The 17,995-nt window shown below is 40.6% G+C and overlaps 1 protein-coding gene across 1 annotated transcript; it reads left to right on the top strand.

The window, feature by feature from the left end:
• The first annotated feature begins 8,498 nt into the window (after window positions 1-8,498).
• LOC116361875 (sialoadhesin-like) lies at window positions 8,499-14,827 on the top strand. The gene is made up of 10 exons (XM_031816186.1): window positions 8,499-8,597; window positions 9,356-9,433; window positions 9,719-10,066; window positions 10,266-10,469; window positions 12,063-12,401; window positions 12,488-12,730; window positions 13,006-13,269; window positions 13,471-13,561; window positions 13,646-13,700; window positions 13,799-14,827. Exons 2-10 carry the CDS (start codon window positions 9,379-9,381, stop codon window positions 14,036-14,038), a joined length of 1,839 nt encoding a protein of 612 aa, XP_031672046.1. The 5' UTR covers window positions 8,499-8,597; window positions 9,356-9,378; the 3' UTR covers window positions 14,039-14,827.
• The last annotated feature ends 3,168 nt before the right edge of the window (window positions 14,828-17,995 follow it).

The following is a 17,995-nucleotide window of genomic DNA, read 5'->3' as shown; positions in this document are numbered from 1 at the left end:
ATCTTTACATAGTTAGTCCTCCCTGTCGGTCCATCTTTACATAGGTAGTCCTCCCTGTCGGTCCATCTTTACATAGGTAGTCCTCCCTGTCGGTCCATCTTTACATAGGTAGTCCTCCCTGTCGGTCCAGCTTTACATAGTTAGTCCTCCCTGTCGGTCCAGCTTTACATAGTTAGTCCACCCTGTCGGTCCTTCTTTACATAGTTAGTCCTCCCTGTCGGTCCTTCTTTACATAGTTAGTCCTCCCTGTCGGTCCATCTTTACATTATATGCTACTGTAGCAATCACTTCAATCTAGTCATGTATTAGCTACTGTTGTTCATTCTTATTAATCTTCTGCTAGTAATACATTTACGCATGTTATCATGTATGCTTGTACATAGTGAGTATGCAGGCATCTTATACCCTGATGAGACTCACTCTGCTACAGTAGTTTTACTGAGAGTGGGTCAAATCTACCACCAGCATGCTGGCCCAAATGCTGTTGGCCGCTATATGCGCTGTTCAGCAGTCGACATTACTGGGTCTTTTTATCATTAAGCATATATTCATAGATGTACGGCATCATTTAAAATGTCATACTACTTCTTAAACCTGACTTCAAGTTATCACATTGGACCTTAGTGGGGAAGCTGACGCTGTGATTACTAATCAAGGCTAGCTATAATTTCAGCTGTGTTGGATGGGATGTTGATAGTAACATTATCTAGCATGTGGTGGTCTTACTATAGTTTCAGCTGTGTTGGATGGCATGTTGATACTAGCATTACCTAGCATATGGTGTGCTTACTAAACACCTGAAGGAGCAGAGCTAATGAATAGTTCAACATATTTCTACATGAAATGTAATCAAATCTGGAAATGGCAAAATCTTATAGAAAAATAGCAGAAGCATAATCTATCCCATTTATCATCTATATACATACTGAATTTATCATTAGGATAACAATCTAAATTACAGCATTCACTCAAAAGTTAAAGGTCATTGTCTGGAAAACCTAATAGATAAGAAAGCATAATGATAGTAAGAGAATAGCATTGTGAGGCCTAGCTTTGGTTTCATGCTGTTGCTCTTCAGTCCAGGTTCTGTGGTGGTTCTCTTCAGTCCAGTTTCTACGGTGGTTCTCTTCAGTCCAGGTTCTGTGGTGGTTCTCTTCAGTCCAGGTTCTGTTGTGGTTCTCTTCAGTCCAGGTTCTGTGGTGGTTCTCTTCAGTCCAGGTTCTGTGGTGGTTCTCTTTAGTCCAGATTCTGTGGTGGTTCTCTTCAGTTCTCATAATCGGAGGCATCAGCATCTATCTGAGGGATTGTGACAGTGGGGGAGTCCCTCACATTCTGAAATAAGACACTGAATGAGCACATTACACACCACTCCGTAACATTTTTATGGACACACACACACATTAAACACACTTACTGCCAGGGTGTCATACTCTGGTGACCTGGTCTTCATGTTCAGTGTTGTGTACATGTCACTGTTAGGATCAGGATGGACACTCTGTGCAGAGAGAAAGAGAGAGAGAGAGTTGTCATGGTAACAGTGAAAATAGTATGAGAGAGACTGTCATGACATAGTAAATTCATGTCACCAGGTGTGGAGGTTTAACTGATATAGTCACCTCTATCCCTGTTGTGGCATCACTTTCTGCTGTGGATCTCCTGTAAAGTGGGACAGAGTGAATTCTGCTCTCTAGTGACCACTAGTGGAAGTTTATATGTTACTAATACAGTTTTGCACATGAATAAATGAGTTCTGTCACCTGAACCACATGAAGCCAGAGAGACAGAGGATGGGAACCAGAACAACAACTATGATTCCTACAGCTGCAGTCATAACTGATGTTTGTTTCCCTATAATAAAATATGGATGACATGAGTACATGGTAATACAGGACTGTAATGGTGTTCCTATGAACTGACAATGAATATACACTAACAAAGGCCACTATACCAAACATTAGGAACACCTTCCTAACAAGTGACATCAAAGGGGGATCAAAGCTTCACCAGGATTCACCTGATCAGTCTGTCCATGTCATGGAAAGAACAGGTGTTCTTAATGTTTTGTACACTCAATGTTTAATTATAAAAAGCCATATTAAAAGTATTAACATTAGAATGAACCATGTAGTTTTGTATTGAAGTATTGAAGTTGTAACTTTACCTGCTACAATGATCATCTGAGCTGTAGAGTTCATAGATCCTCTTCCATTCTGGGCCTCACAGTAATATTCTCCTCTGTCCTCAGAGATGATGTTAGTGATGCTGTAACTCTGTCCTGATGCTTTTGGTGAGGTTACGTTCTTCTTGTACCAGGTGTATTTGTCCACAGGTGGGTTGGCATCACTGCTGCAGGTCAGAGTCACTGAACTGCCCTCCACTATTCCACCAGAGGGACTGACTGACACTGAGGTGTTCTTTGGGCCATCTGGTGGATAATATGTAACACACTGTTCATACATAGAGCTTTACATGAGGAGCATCGTGGAACTTGGATTTATGATTAAAATAAATGAAGTATTAATATAAATATGTATAACTTAGACAATAATGTAACAATACAGTGTTTGTGAAGTACTTGTAGTTACTACAGTAATGAGATGAGTACAATCATGGAACTTGGACAAAGATTTAAATAATGGATATAATAGATGAGAGAAGATGTTTCTAAAAGAATACAACTGGAGATGGATCACACATACTCACATGTGACAGTGAGAGTCTCTTCAGCAGAGGGGAGATCCTCATGTCCTTCTACAGAACAGGAGTATCTGCCTGCATCCTCACTGCTGACTGGGTTTAGGAATAGACTGGTAGATTGGTTGGTTATATGTCCATTCTTGTACCAAACATAGGTGGGGTTGTCACCCAGAGTACAGGTGGTGCTACAGGTCAGTGTCACCTTCTGTCCCTCTGTCACAGTGGCAGGAGTCACCTTCACCTGCAGACCTAAATGAAAGAGGATTAAAACACTGAGTACATCATTAAGTAATCGTTTGCAGTATTGATAGGATGTGACCTGCAGTGTTATCTGTGACAGTCAGAGTTGTTCCAGGGAAGGTGGGCTCCCAGGTTGTGAATCTAAACTTATACTCAGCTGAGTCCTCCTCTCTCAGGTCTGTGATTCTCAGGATGGAGTCACTCTGCATATTTCCAAGGTACTCCACACGACCCCCATACCCCAGGCTCAGGATTTGAGGCACCTCATTAAGTTTTCCTTTTGTATACCAGATTGTTTCAGAGACTGTATGACCACTGGGATAAGTATAAGAGCAGGATATGTCCACTGATGACCTCTTCAAGGTACAGATCCTCTGATGGGTGTAAGTCACGTGGAAATAACTGTGACCCTCAACAGCTGAAACACAAGTACATTTTTCAAATGGTGTCAGTATTTAGAACTGTAGAATCAACCACCATTAATCTAAATGGAATAGTAGCTCTACCTCATGTCTGTTTCACTAAACATCAACCACCATTAATCTATATGGAATAGTAGCTCTACCTCATGTCTGTTTCACTAAACATCAACCACCATTAATCTCAATGGAATAGTAGCTCTACCTCATGTCTGTTTCACTAAACATCAACACTGACCAATGGTGTATTGGAGGATTTTGACAGACTTTAAAAGTGTATTAGTCACACTCACACACTGCATTAGAATTGATGCCTTTTACAGCACAGTAGAAGCTGTCTTCAGTTTTAAAGTAGACTGTGTATGAGGGGGAGGAGTCATCTTGTACAATCTTACTGTTCCTGTACCAGGTGTAGGTGGGGTTACCAGTCAGAGTACAGGTGGTGCTACAGGTCAGTGTCGTTGACCACCATGTAGTGGTCACCTTCACCTGCAGGTCTGGAGTAGATAACAACATTAAAACCCTCAATGACCTGTTGTCTAGTTCAAATGAGGCAGGAGTGGACGTTCTCAAATCATCAATTCAGACATTCCTATTATACCAACATTCATATTAATTATATTATTTCTGTACAAATTTAGACAATTTTTCCAGAACCACTTAAACAGATCAACACTATATATAATATCACTGTACCTGCAACAGACAGAGTGATTAAACAGATCAATACTATATATAATATCACTGTACCTGTAACAGACAGAGTGACTCCAGGATCACCAGTATATTTCCCTCCAGTCTGATCTGTTATGAATCTGAATTTGTACATAGCTGAGTCACTCTCTCTCAGGTCTGTGATTGTCAGGTTGTGTCCATTCATCTTATCACTACGGTACGTCACACGACCTTTGTAGTTTGAGTCATTTCTCAGATTTACATAATTCTCCACAGCATACTTTTTGGTGAACCAGAAGGTTGTTGTGACTGTACCACTGGGATATGTGTAAGAGCAGGACATCTCCACTGTTGACCCCTTCAAGGTACAGATACTCTGAGTGGTGTATGTAACACTCCAGCCTTTCTGACTCAGTACCACTGAAACACAGTTAGACATCACAAGGACGTTACATTAAGTTCAAGGTCTTTTGACTCACACTAACACTTTGTTCCATAGTTGCTGAGTTGAGACATAGATACTCTTTGGTTGAGTGTGAATGGAAACCACAGATAAGCTTCACTCAGTGAGGTGTGAAAGACAACTGTTTAAAGGGAAGTGGAGACGCCAAATGTGTCGACAGTAGAACATAAAAATGGTTATGCTTTTAGAACTATCTGTAGACTGATAAACAGAGCAACTTAAAGATAAGAATGAGACCATACCTGTCACAGACCAGAGAAAGACCACCAACACACTTCCTGCTGTTCTCAAGCCCATTGTTGCATCTCCCACCCTGCAGTCTTAGAAATATATACAACAACTCACTCTATAGCTGGTGAATAACTCCACCTGATACATTGAAGTATAAACTGTAAATGGGGTACAGGGCCTCATTACTGAAAATGAACCAGGCTCATATTGTGTTGTGTTGTATTGTGCTATATGGTTGTCTATGTGAATACTGTCTGTCTGTAAGTCTATATCACTATGTATGTAAAGTGTGTGACGTGTTGCATGTCTGTCTATTTAAGATGACATGATGTATGATGCATAAACTATTTATCTAATGGATACAATAAAGTCATCATTATCATCACCATCATTATAAACAACACCAACAGCGTATTCAACAGGTCTGTATTACTGTAAACACATATTTCTATATTGATTGTTCTGAAGCTGTTTTATTCTCAGAACCCCAAATATAGGAGGATAAATGTTCAATCCTCTACAGTCCATCAAGCTGTACAGCAGCCTAAAGACTGACCACCAGGTTCAATGACAGCTCCTATCCTCAAGCTGTGAGGCTAAACAGAAGTCACACACACACACACACACACACACACACACACACACACACACACACACACACACACACTGCAGTATTACAATGTTTGTCTGCATGTCTTTTTTACCCTGGTTAATCATCTCATCTCTATGTAGATCAACACTCCTACACTGAGACACTTTATGAATACTGGCCCTGATGTAACAACCAGAACACAGCTCAAAACATAACAACAAGTAAAATGATACATTACCCTCAATTTTATGACTTATTACTAAAAACAAATAACTAAAAACTATTTTTATGTCAAGAGTACTTACAGAGTGAAGTGAAGGGGAGAGTCTTGTACAGTGAGTCAACCTACTGGTAGTGAGTGGGAACTGCTAGTAAGTGTGAGTTCTGTGGTTGATACGTATTTAAAGTAGCTGATACAGAACTGTCCTCTCCTTCCTCTTTAAGACATAAACATGCATGAGGACCAGACCAGCACATCAGAAAAGGGAAGTTACTGTATTAAAATGGGTCCTACATTTCTATAATGGACAAAATGTCCCCCATTTCCACTTTTATATAAATACAGAACCATGTTAACAATATGTTGACTATTCTATATGGAATGTTTATAATATATTAGGATGTGTTGCCTTGTCCCTCTGAGTTCTACATGGAACAGGTCAAAGTTCCATTTGGTCAGGTCCATGATGTCATTTCTATTCATTCTATTCTACTAACCCATTTAATGTACACTCCTCATCAGCTGCATCAAAGACCCTGCACTGACCCCCTTTAGTGTCTACAACATGGTTGTTGTAGAGGCGTTGGCCTGGGCAACAACCCCCTCAAGATTCTAATGATGACATCATCTCCATCATCTAACATCAATAACCAAACATGTTTCACAGCTCAGGCCTGAGGGGGCGGGGGAAGGAAATCAGAGGAGCACTCCTCTTCACTTTGATTGACACTTACTCCTACTGTGTGTCCAGTGTTCTGTCTGTGCTGTGTGTCAGAGGACTACAAAAGCGGTGACACCCTCCCAACAGCCCCATTCTAGCCAAGTATCCTGTTCCCTTTTCAGGTAGCTACACGGTCCCTCCTCCCCTTCCTCAATCTTCATATTCATTATTCTGTCATTCCTTCTCTTCTTCCTTACTCTGTCATATCCGGACGGTACGTGGTGTTCAGGCTTGTCAGGGTTTCCTGTCTCTTCCTCTCTGGTCAGGCTTGTGTTTGAAGCGACACCTGTCACCGTAGAAACAGCCGGTGGTCCTCCAGAAGAAACACTCGTCACCATTGATGGGAGCCATCCTCCTGGTCCTGGGGGAGAGAGAGACAAACAGTATGAAAACACAAGCACCTGCACCTGTGTGTAACTGACGGGAGACTCTGGCAGCTCAGGACAGGAGGAAGATTCTGGCAGCTCTGGACAGGCTCGGGAGCACCTGTAGGGAGGAGACGGAGAGACAGCCTGGTGCGGGGGGCTGCCACCGGAGGGCTGGTGCGTGGAGGCGAGCCTGCCCAACCCTACCTGGCTGAATGCTCCCCGTAGCCAGGCCAGTGCGGCGAGGTGGAATAGCCCGCACCGGACTGTGCTGCTGCCTTCTCATACCACCGCCTCTCGGCTTTCGCTGCCTCCAGCTCTGCCTTGGGGCGGCGATATTCTCCCGGCTGTCCCCAGGGTCCCTTGCCATCCAAGATCTCCTCCGATGTCCAGGAGTCTGGAGATCGCTGCTGCTGCAGCCCGTTACCACGCTGCTTGGTCCTTTGGTGGTGGGTGATTCTGTAACGGCCGTTGGTGGTGGAAGAAGAGGAGGACCAAGGTGCAGCGTGCTATATGTCCATATTTATTAAATTAACACGGCAATAACAAAAATAACAACGAGAACTACTGAAAACAGTACAACGATTCAACTCCTTTCTGGCAGCAAAGGAAAAACAAGATTTGTTATTCGTTCCATTGTACTTTTGGGACTATGCTATTGGTCCTATTGCATGTATTTGGACTGTGCCTGCGGTTTGTCCTCCGGTCCAGGGGGTGGAGCTGGAGAGCACCAGGCTGGTGATCAGGTACCCAGACCGCTGGATGCAGAGAACATCTCCCTCTCCTCAGAGGACCAACCCTATAGGCCTCAACACCTCCTCAGCAGGGTAAAGACATCCACCTGTCATTCAAAACATCATTATGAGTTATTCTAAAGTGTTACCAATCAACTCATATTAACTTTTGAAATGTACAAAGTGATGGAAGGAGGAAGCAGGAGCTCAGGTGCAGGTGTTTGTGTTTTCATACTGTTTGTCTCTCTCTCTCCCAGGACCAGGAGGATGTCTCCCATCACTGGTGACGAGTGTTTCTTCAAACACAAGCCTGACCAGAGAGGGAGAGACAGGAAACCCTGACAACCCTTACAAGCCTGAACACCACGTACCGTCCGGATATGACAGAGTAAGGAAGAAGAGAAGGAATAACAGAATAATGAATATGAAGATTGAGGAAGAGGAGGAGGGACCGTGTAGCTACCTGAAAAGGGAACAGGAAACTTGGCGAGAATGGGGCTGTTGGGAGGGTGTCACCGCTTTTGTAGTCCTCTGACACACAGCACAGACAGCACACTGGACACACAGTAGGAGTAAGTGTCAATCAAAGTGAAGAGGAGTGGTCCTCTGATTTCCTTCCTCCGCCCCCTCGGCCTGAGCTGTGAAACATGTTGGTTATTGATGTTAGATGATGAGATGATGTCATCATTAGAATCTTGAGGGGGTTGTTGCCCAGGCCAACGCCTCTACAACAACCATGTTGTAGACACTAAAGGGGGTCAGGGCAGGGTCTTTGATGCAGCTGAGTGTACATTAAATGTGTACATTAAATGGGTTAGTAGAATGGGTTGGGTTAGTAGAATAGAAGGACATCATGGAACTGACCAAATGTAAATGGAACTTTGACCTGTTCCATGTAGAACTCAGAGGGACAAGGCAACACATTCTAATATATTATAAACATTCCATATAGAATAGTCAACATATTGTTAACATGGTTCTGTATTTAAATAAAAGCGGAAATGGGGGGCATTTTGTCCATTATAGAAATGTAGGACCCATTTTAATACAGTAACTTCCCTTTTCTGATGTGCTGGTCTGGTCGTCATGCATGTTAATGTCTTAAAGAGGAAGGAAAGGACAGTTGTGTCTCAGCTACTTTAAATATGTATCAACCACAGAACTGACACTTAGTAACAGTTCCCACACACTACCAGTAAGTTGACTCACTGTACAAGACCTCTCCTCTCCCCTTCAGTCTGTAAGTACTCTTGACAATATCTGGGAAAATAGTTTTGGGTTATTTGTTTTTAGTAATAAGTCATATACCTGAGGGTAATGTATCATTTTACTTGTTGTTATGTTATGAGCTGTGTTTTGGTTGTTACATCAGGGCCAGTATTCATAAAGTGTCTCAGTGTAGGAGTGTTGATCTACATAGAGATGAGATGATTAACCAGGGTAAAAAAGACAAGCAAACAAACATTGTAACATTGTGTGTGTCTTCTGTTTAGACTCTCAGCTTGGGGATAGGAGCTGTAATTGAACCTGGTGGTCAGTCTTTAGGCTGCTGTACAGCTTGACGGACCGTAGAGGATTGAATATTTATCCTCCTGTATTTGGGGTTCTGAGAATAAAACGGCTTCAGAACATTCAGAAATATGTGTTTACAGTAATACAGATCTGTTCAATACGCTATTGATGTTGTTGTTCATAATGATGATGATGACTTTATTGTATCCATTAGGAAATTATTTTTGCATCATACATCATGTCATCTTAAATAGACAGATGCAGACAGACATGCAACACGTCACACACAGTACACACACAGTGCAATAGACTTACAGACAGACATTATTCACATAGACAACCATATAGCACAATACAACACAACACAATATGAGCCTGGTTCATTTTCAGTAATGAGGCCCTGGACCCCATTTACAGTTTATACTTCAATGTATCAGGTGGAGTTATTCACCAGCTATAGAGTGAGTTGTTGTTTATGTTTCTAAGACTGCAGGGTGGGAGTTGCAACAATGGCCTTGAGAACAGTAGGAAGTGTGTTGATGGTCTTTCTCTGGTCTGTAGCAGGTACGGTCTCATTCATATCTTTTATTTGCCCTGTTTATCAAACTACAGATATTTCTAAAAGCATAACCATTTTTATATTCTACTGACGACACATTTGGCGTCTCCCCTTCCCTTTAAACAGTTGTCTTTCTCACCTCACTGAGTGAATCTTATCTGTGGTTTTCATTCACACTCAACCAAAGAGTATCTATGTCTCAACTCAGCAACTATGGAACAAAGTGTTAGTGTGAGTCAAAAGACATTGAACTTAATGTAACGTCCTTGTGATGTCTAACTGTGTTTCAGTGGCACTGGGGCAGATTGGCTGGAGTGTTACATACACCAAGAAGAGTATCTGTACCTTGAAGGGGTCAACAGTGGAGATGTCCTGCTCTATCAGATATCCCAGTTGGCATAAAGTCAAAACAACCTTCTGGTTCACCAAAATGTATGATGTGGAGAATTATGTAAATCTGAAAGATGACCCAGTCTACCAAGGTCGTGTGACGTACCATAGTGATAAGACGAATGGACACACCCTGAGAATCACAGACCTGAGAGAAAGTGACTTTGCTGAGTACAAATTCAGATTTATAACAGATCAGACTGGAGGGAAATATTCTGGCTATCCTGGAGTCACTCTGTCTGTTACAGGTACAGTGATATTATATATAGTGTTGATCTGTTTAAGTGGTTCTGGAAAAATTGTCTTGATTTGTACAGAAATAATATAATTAATATGAATGTTGGTATAATAGGAATGTCTGAATTGATGATTTGAGAACGTCCACTCCTGCCTCATTTGAACTAGACAACAGGTCATTGATGGTTTTAATGTTGTTATCTACTCCAGACCTGCAGGTGAAGGTGACCACTACATGGTGGTCAACGACACTGACCTGTAGCACCACCTGTACTCTGACTGGTAACCCCACCTACATCTGGTACAGGAACAGTAAGATTGCACAAAAGGACCCCTCCCCCTCATACTCATTGTACTTAAAAACTGAAGACAGCTTCTACTGTGCTGTAAAAGACATCAATTCTCCTGCAGTGTGTGAGTGTGACTAATACACTTTTTAAAGTCTGTCAAAATCATCCAATACATCATTGGTCAGTGTTGATGTTTAGTGAAACAGACATGAGATAGATCTACTATTCCATATAGATTAATGGTGGTTGATGTTTAGTGAAACAGACATGAGGTAGAGCTACTATTCCATATAGATTAATGGTGGTTGATGTTTAGTGAAACAGACATGAGGTAGAGCTACTATTCCATATAGATTAATGGTGGTTGATGTTTAGTGAAACAGACATGAGGTAGAGCTACTATTCCATATAGATTAATGGTGGTTGATGTTTAGTGAAACAGACATGAGGTAGAGGTACTATTCCATTTAGATTAATGGTGGTTGATGTTTAGTGAAACAGACATGAGATAGAGCTACTATTCCATATAGATTAATGGTGGTTGATGGTTAGTGAAACAGACATGAGGTAGAGCTACTATTCCATATAGATTAATGGTGGTTGATGTTTAGTGAAACAGACATGAGGTAGAGCTACTATTCCATTGAGATTAATGGTGGTTGATGTTTAGTGAAACAGACATGAGGTAGATCTACTATTCCATTTAGATTAATGGTGGTTGATGTTTAGTGAAACAGACATGAGGTAGATCTACTATTCCATATAGATTAATGGTGGTTGATGGTTAGTGAAACAGACATGAGGTAGAGCTACTATTCCATATAGATTAATGGTGGTTGATGTTTAGTGAAACAGACATGAGATAGAGCTACTATTCCATATAGATTAATGGTGGTTGATGTTTAGTGAAACAGACATGAGGTAGAGCTACTATTCCATATAGATTAATGGTGGTTGATGTTTAGTGAAACAGACATGAGGTAGAGCTACTATTCCATATAGATTAATGGTGGTTGATGTTTAGTGAAACAGACATGAGGTAGAGCTACTATTCCATTGAGATTAATGGTGGTTGATGTTTAGTGAAACAGACATGAGGTAGAGCTACTATTCCATTTAGATTAATGGTGGTTGATGTTTAGTGAAACAGACATGAGGTAGATCTACTATTCCATATAGATTAATGGTGGTTGATGTTTAGTGAAACAGACATGAGGTAGATCTACTATTCCATATAGATTAATGGTGGTTGATGTTTAGTGAAACAGACATGAGGTAGAGCTACTATTCCATATAGATTAATGGTGGTTGATGTTTAGTGAAACAGACATGAGGTAGATCTACTATTCCATATAGATTAATGGTGGTTGATGTTTAGTGAAACAGACATGAGATAGATCTACTATTCCATATAGATTAATGGTGGTTGATGTTTAGTGAAACAGACATGAGGTAGAGCTACTATTCCATTGAGATTAATGGTGGTTGATGTTTAGTGAAACAGACATGAGGTAGAGCTACTATTCCATTGAGATTAATGGTGGTTGATGTTTAGTGAAACAGACATGAGATAGATCTACTATTCCATATAGATTAATGGTGGTTGATGTTTAGTGAAACAGACATGAGGTAGAGCTACTATTCCATTTAGATTAATGGTGATTGATTTTACAGTTCTAAATACTGACACCATTTGAAAAATGTACTTGTGTTTCAGCTGTTGAGGGTCACAGTTATTTCCACGTGACTTACACCCAACAGAGGATCTGTACCTTGAATGGGTCATCAGTGGACATATCCTGCTCTTATACTTATCCCAGTGGTCATACAGTCTCTGAAACAATCTGGTATACAAAAGGAAAACTTAATGAGGCGCCTCAAATCCTGAGCCCGGGGTATGGAGGTCGTGTGGAGTACCTTGGAAATATGCAGAGTGACTCCACCCTAAGAATCACAGACCTGAGAGAGGAAGACTCAGCTGAGTATAAGATTAGATTCAGAACAGATCAGACAACCTGGGAGCCCACCTTCCCTGGAACAACTCTGACTGTCACAGGTACCACTGCAGGTCACATCCTATCAATACTGCAAACGATTACTTAATGATGTACTCAGTGTTTTAATTAATCCTCTTTCATTTAGGTCTGCAGGTGAAGGTGACTCCTGCCACTGTGACAGAGGGACAGAAGGTGACACTGACCTGTAGCACCACCTGTACTCTGGGTAACAACCCCACCTACGTTTGGTACAAGAATGGACATGTAACCAACCAATCTACCAGTCTGTTCCTAAACCCAGTCAGCAGTGAGGATACAGGCAGATACTCCTGTGCTGTAGAAGGACATGAGGATCTCCCCTCTGATGAAGAGACTCTCACTGTCACATGTGAGGATGTGTGATCCATCTCCACTTGTATTCTTTTAGTAACATCTTCTCTCATCTATTATATCCATTATTTCAATCTTTGTCCAAGTTCCATGATTGTACTCATCTCACTACTGTAGTAACTAGTACTTCACAAACACTGTATTGTTACATTATTGTCTAAGTTACACATATTTATATTAATATTTCATTTATTTTAATCATAAGTCCAAGTTCCATGATGCTCCTCATGTAAAGCTCTATGTATGAACAATGTGTTACATATTGTCCACCAGACGGCCCAAAGAACACCTCAGTGTCAGTCAGTCCCTCTGGTGAAATAGTGGAGGGCAGTTCAGTGACTCTGACCTGCAGCAGTGATGCCAACCCACCTGTGGACAAATACACCTGGTACAAGAAGAACGTAACCTCACCAAAAGCATCAGGACAGAGTTACAGCATCACTAACATCAGCTCTGAGGACAGAGGAGAATATTACTGTGAGGCCCAGAATGGAAGAGGATCTATGAACTCTACAGCTCTGATGATCATTGTAGCAGGTAAAGTTACATCTTCAATACTTCAATACAGAACTACATGTTTCAATCTAATCTTAGTCATTATACTTTGACTAATTACACATTAGTTTACACTGGGTTATAAGATCCCTTAACAAGTATTGCATTACTGTCCTGTATTATAGTTCATTTGTAGTTCATTATATCATTACATGTACTCAAATCATCTATATTGTATCATAGGGAAACCCACCTCCTTTGTGACTGCAGCTGTAGGAATCATAGTGGTTGTTCTGGTTCTCATCCTCTGTCTCTCTGGCTTCATGTGGTTCAGGTGAGTGAAGTGAAAACGCATGTTTCAGTTTTATTATTTAGCTTTAGTAACATTGATTGATTCATTCATTAATGTGTAAAACAGGAAGAAGGCCTCCAAATCCACCTCTGACACAAGAGACACATCAGAGAATGTACAGGTGAGTCTGTTGGAAACAGAAGGTGACTGTGATTAATGTGTTTTGCTTTGTGGAGCACCTCTACTCCTTATGTTGTCTGTCCTCTCTTTCTCCATCAGGGAGACTCTAGTCCAGTGTATGACAACATCTCAAGCATGGCCATGACCTCTACTGCAGCACAGACAGAGTCCACAGACAACCAGGATTATGTTCACTATGCCAGCGTCCACTTCTCTGGCTCCAAAAACCAGGAAGTGCCTCTATACTCCACCGTCCAGCTGCCTCAGTCCCAGATTCAGGATGAGGATGTCCAGTATGCTGCTGTGAAATTCAGCTGCCCCAGTGCTGCCACCCGGTGAATGTTTTCTGCCATTACAACAGTCAATACTGGAACACTGAACTCACAGACATCATCAAGTGCATTCATATGCTGCTGTTTATTGGAAGAGTAGACAATGATGTCATCAATAAGCAAAACGGTTGAACCCCTAGTGACAACTCATTGTTCCCTGAGATCTCCCTCCATCAATAGCTGAAGCACAGGGGGATGGTGGCACCTTCATTGGGGAGGATGGGCTCGTGGTAATTGCCGGAGCAGAATAAGTGGAATGGTATAAAATACATCAAACACATGGTTTCCATTCTATTTGCCTCGTTCCAGACATTATTATGACCCGTTCTCACCTCAGCAACCTCCTTCAGGTCAAAGTGCATTTCCTTGAACTCATAATATGGTGGAACAATGGACATTTTGAAAAGTTGCACTCAGGGTTGCGGTCAATTCCATTGCAATTTAGGAAAATTCCAATTCCAATTGTTCCTCATTGAAAAGCATTGAGAAAAGATGAGATTTCAGTTTACTTCCTGAATTGAAATGTGTTTCCTAAGTGATTGTTTAGGGCCAATTTCTAGTTGTGTCTTTAGACTAAACTTTAGCAAAACAAATCTGCACAAGACTATACAGCTGCACTCTTATCTGATTCGATGTATGACATTAACTTGGCGTTGATATTGAGACTGTCAAGCATGATACTATAACGCTTTTCTAATCACTTATCTAAATGTGTTTCTTACTTTTTGTCAAATGTGATGAGTGGCCAGTGTTTATTTATCCATGAGAAAATGTTAATAAATGCTTTCACCCTCCATTGGTTCTCACGCTCTTCCATTTTGTCAAACAGTGAATGTGGCCTCCTATAAGTCACTGATATTTTAACAAAGTTAAACAATGACAGAGGTAATGCCTATAGGGTTTACTTTAAAATAAGTTGAACAAAGAAGAAATATCAGTTTGTTGACATGAGAGTATTATGATGATAGAACATATATAATTAATATCATGCAAATGAGCAAGCATTTCAGTTCTAGCATGATGTCACTGGTCCTCTTCTATACACCTGTGAAATTATCTTTCCGTACGGTGTACATTTTAGGACATCCCGACTCCTTATGACAAAAGTCGACTATGGGTCTCCATCCAATGGTTTCACTTTCGTTTGCATTACAAGCAAAAGCACAACTACACAAAAATGACATTATTAACAAAATGTATTATATCATCTAAAACTACATTCTGGGATTATAAAAAACACGGTCACTTCGCCATCTGTTTTGGTAAAGAGCTGAGAATTCTGTCTGGAGAAATGTAACCACTCTGGAATTCTATCCATGAGATGGAAATGATTGTTTTAACCCTGTTTTAAAGGGTTCTGATGGGGTTGTACCGTTGAAATAAGCTTCTAAGCATTTAAGTTAGATTCTTCAAAAATTAATGGCCATACATCATTCATTTAATTACCCATCACAGACTGTAGCTGTAAGCTGACTTAGACACATGCCTTTAGTTGTATAGAATTCACTGTTCCTGTACCCCTTGGTAGCACACAGGACATAAGAAAAAATAGTTTGTTGATTTGAGAGTACATGATGTAACATAAACATAAATCAGCATTATGCAAATGAGAATGCTTTCCAATTCTGACATGATGTCACTGATCCTCTTCAATAGACATGAAATTATCTTCACTACGGTGTACATTTTAGGACATCCCTATAACAAAGTCTACTATGTAATTTCATGGGACTCCTTCCAATGTGTTTACGATAAGATCACAGGTATTGTGTTTGCTGTTAATGTGACACACACACACACAAACACACACAAGCAAGTAATGTTATGGTATTGTGGTATTGTGGATTCTATATTGCAAATGTGAAAGATTAGATTAATGATGTAATAATGTATTATATGATGTATTGTTTTATTGATGATTTCATTTGTATTATTTTATTGACCTTTATTTAACCAGGTCGGCCAGTTGAGAACAAGTTCTCATTTACAACTGCAACCTGGTCAAGATAAAGCAAAGCAGTGCGACACAAACAACAACACAGAGTTACACATGGAGTAAACAAGCGTACAGTCAATAACACAATAGATATAATTGGACATGTGTTTAGTTAAGTTCAGAATTTTCAATTGCGTGTTTAAAACATGATCAGTAGAGTACAGTATGCCAGTAATACCAAAATGCATTTCTGCTGATGGATAATGTTCACGTCAATGTATTACATGGTCAAGTATAACTGTGTGTGTGTGGTGTGTTTGTGTATATGAATCTGATTGTGAGATATGCAGTCACGGCCATAATTATTGGCACCCTTGATAAATATTAGTAAAAAATATAGTATAAAATAAATATTACAAATACTGCATGCTGCAAAAGATGGGATGTACATTGTACATCTGGTTTCATATATAGTACTTGTGCTTGCTGTTTTAAGACCTCTGAGAGTAACAGATTGTTGTGGAGACATTTTGAAAATGGCCTAAAGTAAGAGTAAGATTGATTGAGTTGATGCTTCATAAGAGGTTTAGGAGTAGTATTAACATGAGACACAGTGATGGTGGGTTGTGTTTAGGAGTAGTATTAACATGAGACACAGTGATGGTGGGTTGTGTTTAGGAGTAGTATTAACATGAGACACAGTGATGGTGGGTTGTGTTTAGGAGTAGTATTAACATGAGACACAGTGATGGTGGGTTGTGTTTAGGAGTAGTATTAACATGAGACTGATGGTGGGTTGTGTTTAGGAGTAGTATTAACATGAGACACAGTGATGGTGGGTTGTGTTTAGGAGTAGTATTAACATGAGACACAGTGATGGTGGGTTGTGTTTAGGAGTAGTATTAACATGAGACACAGTGATGGTGGGTTGTGTTTAGGAGTAGTATTAACATGAGACACAGTGATGGTGGGTTGTGTTTAGGAGTAGTGTTAACATGAGACACAGTGATGGTGGGTTGTGTGTAGGAGTAGTATTAACATGAGACAGTGATGGTGGGTTGTGTGTAGGAGTAGTATTAACATGAGACACAGTGATGGTGGGTTGTGTTTAGGAGTAGTATTAACATGAGACAGTGATGGTGGGTTGTGTTTAGGAGTAGTATTAACATGAGACAGTGATGGTGGGTTGTGTTTAGGAGTAGTATTAACATGAGACACAGTGATGGTGGGTTGTGTTTAGGAGTAGTATTAACATGAGACAGTGATGGTGGGTTGTGTGTAGGAGTAGTATTAACATGAGACACAGTGACGTTGGGGTATCAGGAATCTGTATAAACACATTCGACTATACAGAATATGGTTCCCTGTAGCTCCGCTGGTAGAGCAATGTTTTGTATTTCTATTACTGCCCAAATGAATGAGGACATCATATGAGGACTGGAGGCTGCACTAATGTTGAGATGCCAGTAGGGAGCGCTCTAGTCTAGAACACTGGAACATTCAGTAACACTGATGCAGCTGATGAGGAGTGATGGGAATGGGTCACATTTCTCCTCTTTAAAAAATGTATGGCCCACTCCTCAAATTAAGAAATGCAACCCTCTTCTGAGATGCTGTTTATGCATGTTAATGTCTTATCTCCCTGTTTAGAATTCACACTTACAGGAGGATACTTCTTGTTTCTCTGCACTGCCAGTAAGTGTTGTTGGTTCAGATCAGTGGTTCCCAAACTTTTTATAGTCCTGTACCCCTTCAAACATTCAACCTCCAGTTGTGTACCCCGTCTAGCACTCTCAAATATAGTTTTTTTTGCCATCATTGTAAGCCTGCCGCACACACACTATACGATACATTTATTAAACATAAGAATGAGTGTGAGTTTGTCACAACCCGGCTCGTGGGAAGTGACAAAGAGCTCTTATAGGACCAGGGCACAAAAAATACTATAATATTAGTGAATCATTTTGCTCATTATTTTGCCATCTTACATGTAAAACCTTATTTGTTCATTGTGAGTAACTCACCACA

Source organism: Oncorhynchus kisutch, unplaced genomic scaffold (genome assembly GCF_002021735.2).
Source record: "Oncorhynchus kisutch isolate 150728-3 unplaced genomic scaffold, Okis_V2 scaffold759, whole genome shotgun sequence".
Taxonomy (NCBI): domain Eukaryota; kingdom Metazoa; phylum Chordata; class Actinopteri; order Salmoniformes; family Salmonidae; genus Oncorhynchus; species Oncorhynchus kisutch.
This window is presented reverse-complemented; position numbering and strand designations above follow the sequence as displayed.

Excerpts from the sequence above, each read along its gene's own strand:
- LOC116361875 (XM_031816186.1), top strand. The coding sequence starts at position 9,379 with ATGGCCTTGAGAACAGTAGGAAGTGTGTTGATGGTCTTTCTCTGGTCT. Across the intron at positions 10,067-10,265 it reads AGTCACTCTGTCTGTTACAG|ACCTGCAGGTGAAGGTGACC; the intron begins GTACAGTGATAT and ends TATCTACTCCAG. Across the intron at positions 10,470-12,062 it reads CATCAATTCTCCTGCAGTGT|CTGTTGAGGGTCACAGTTAT; the intron begins GTGAGTGTGACT and ends CTTGTGTTTCAG.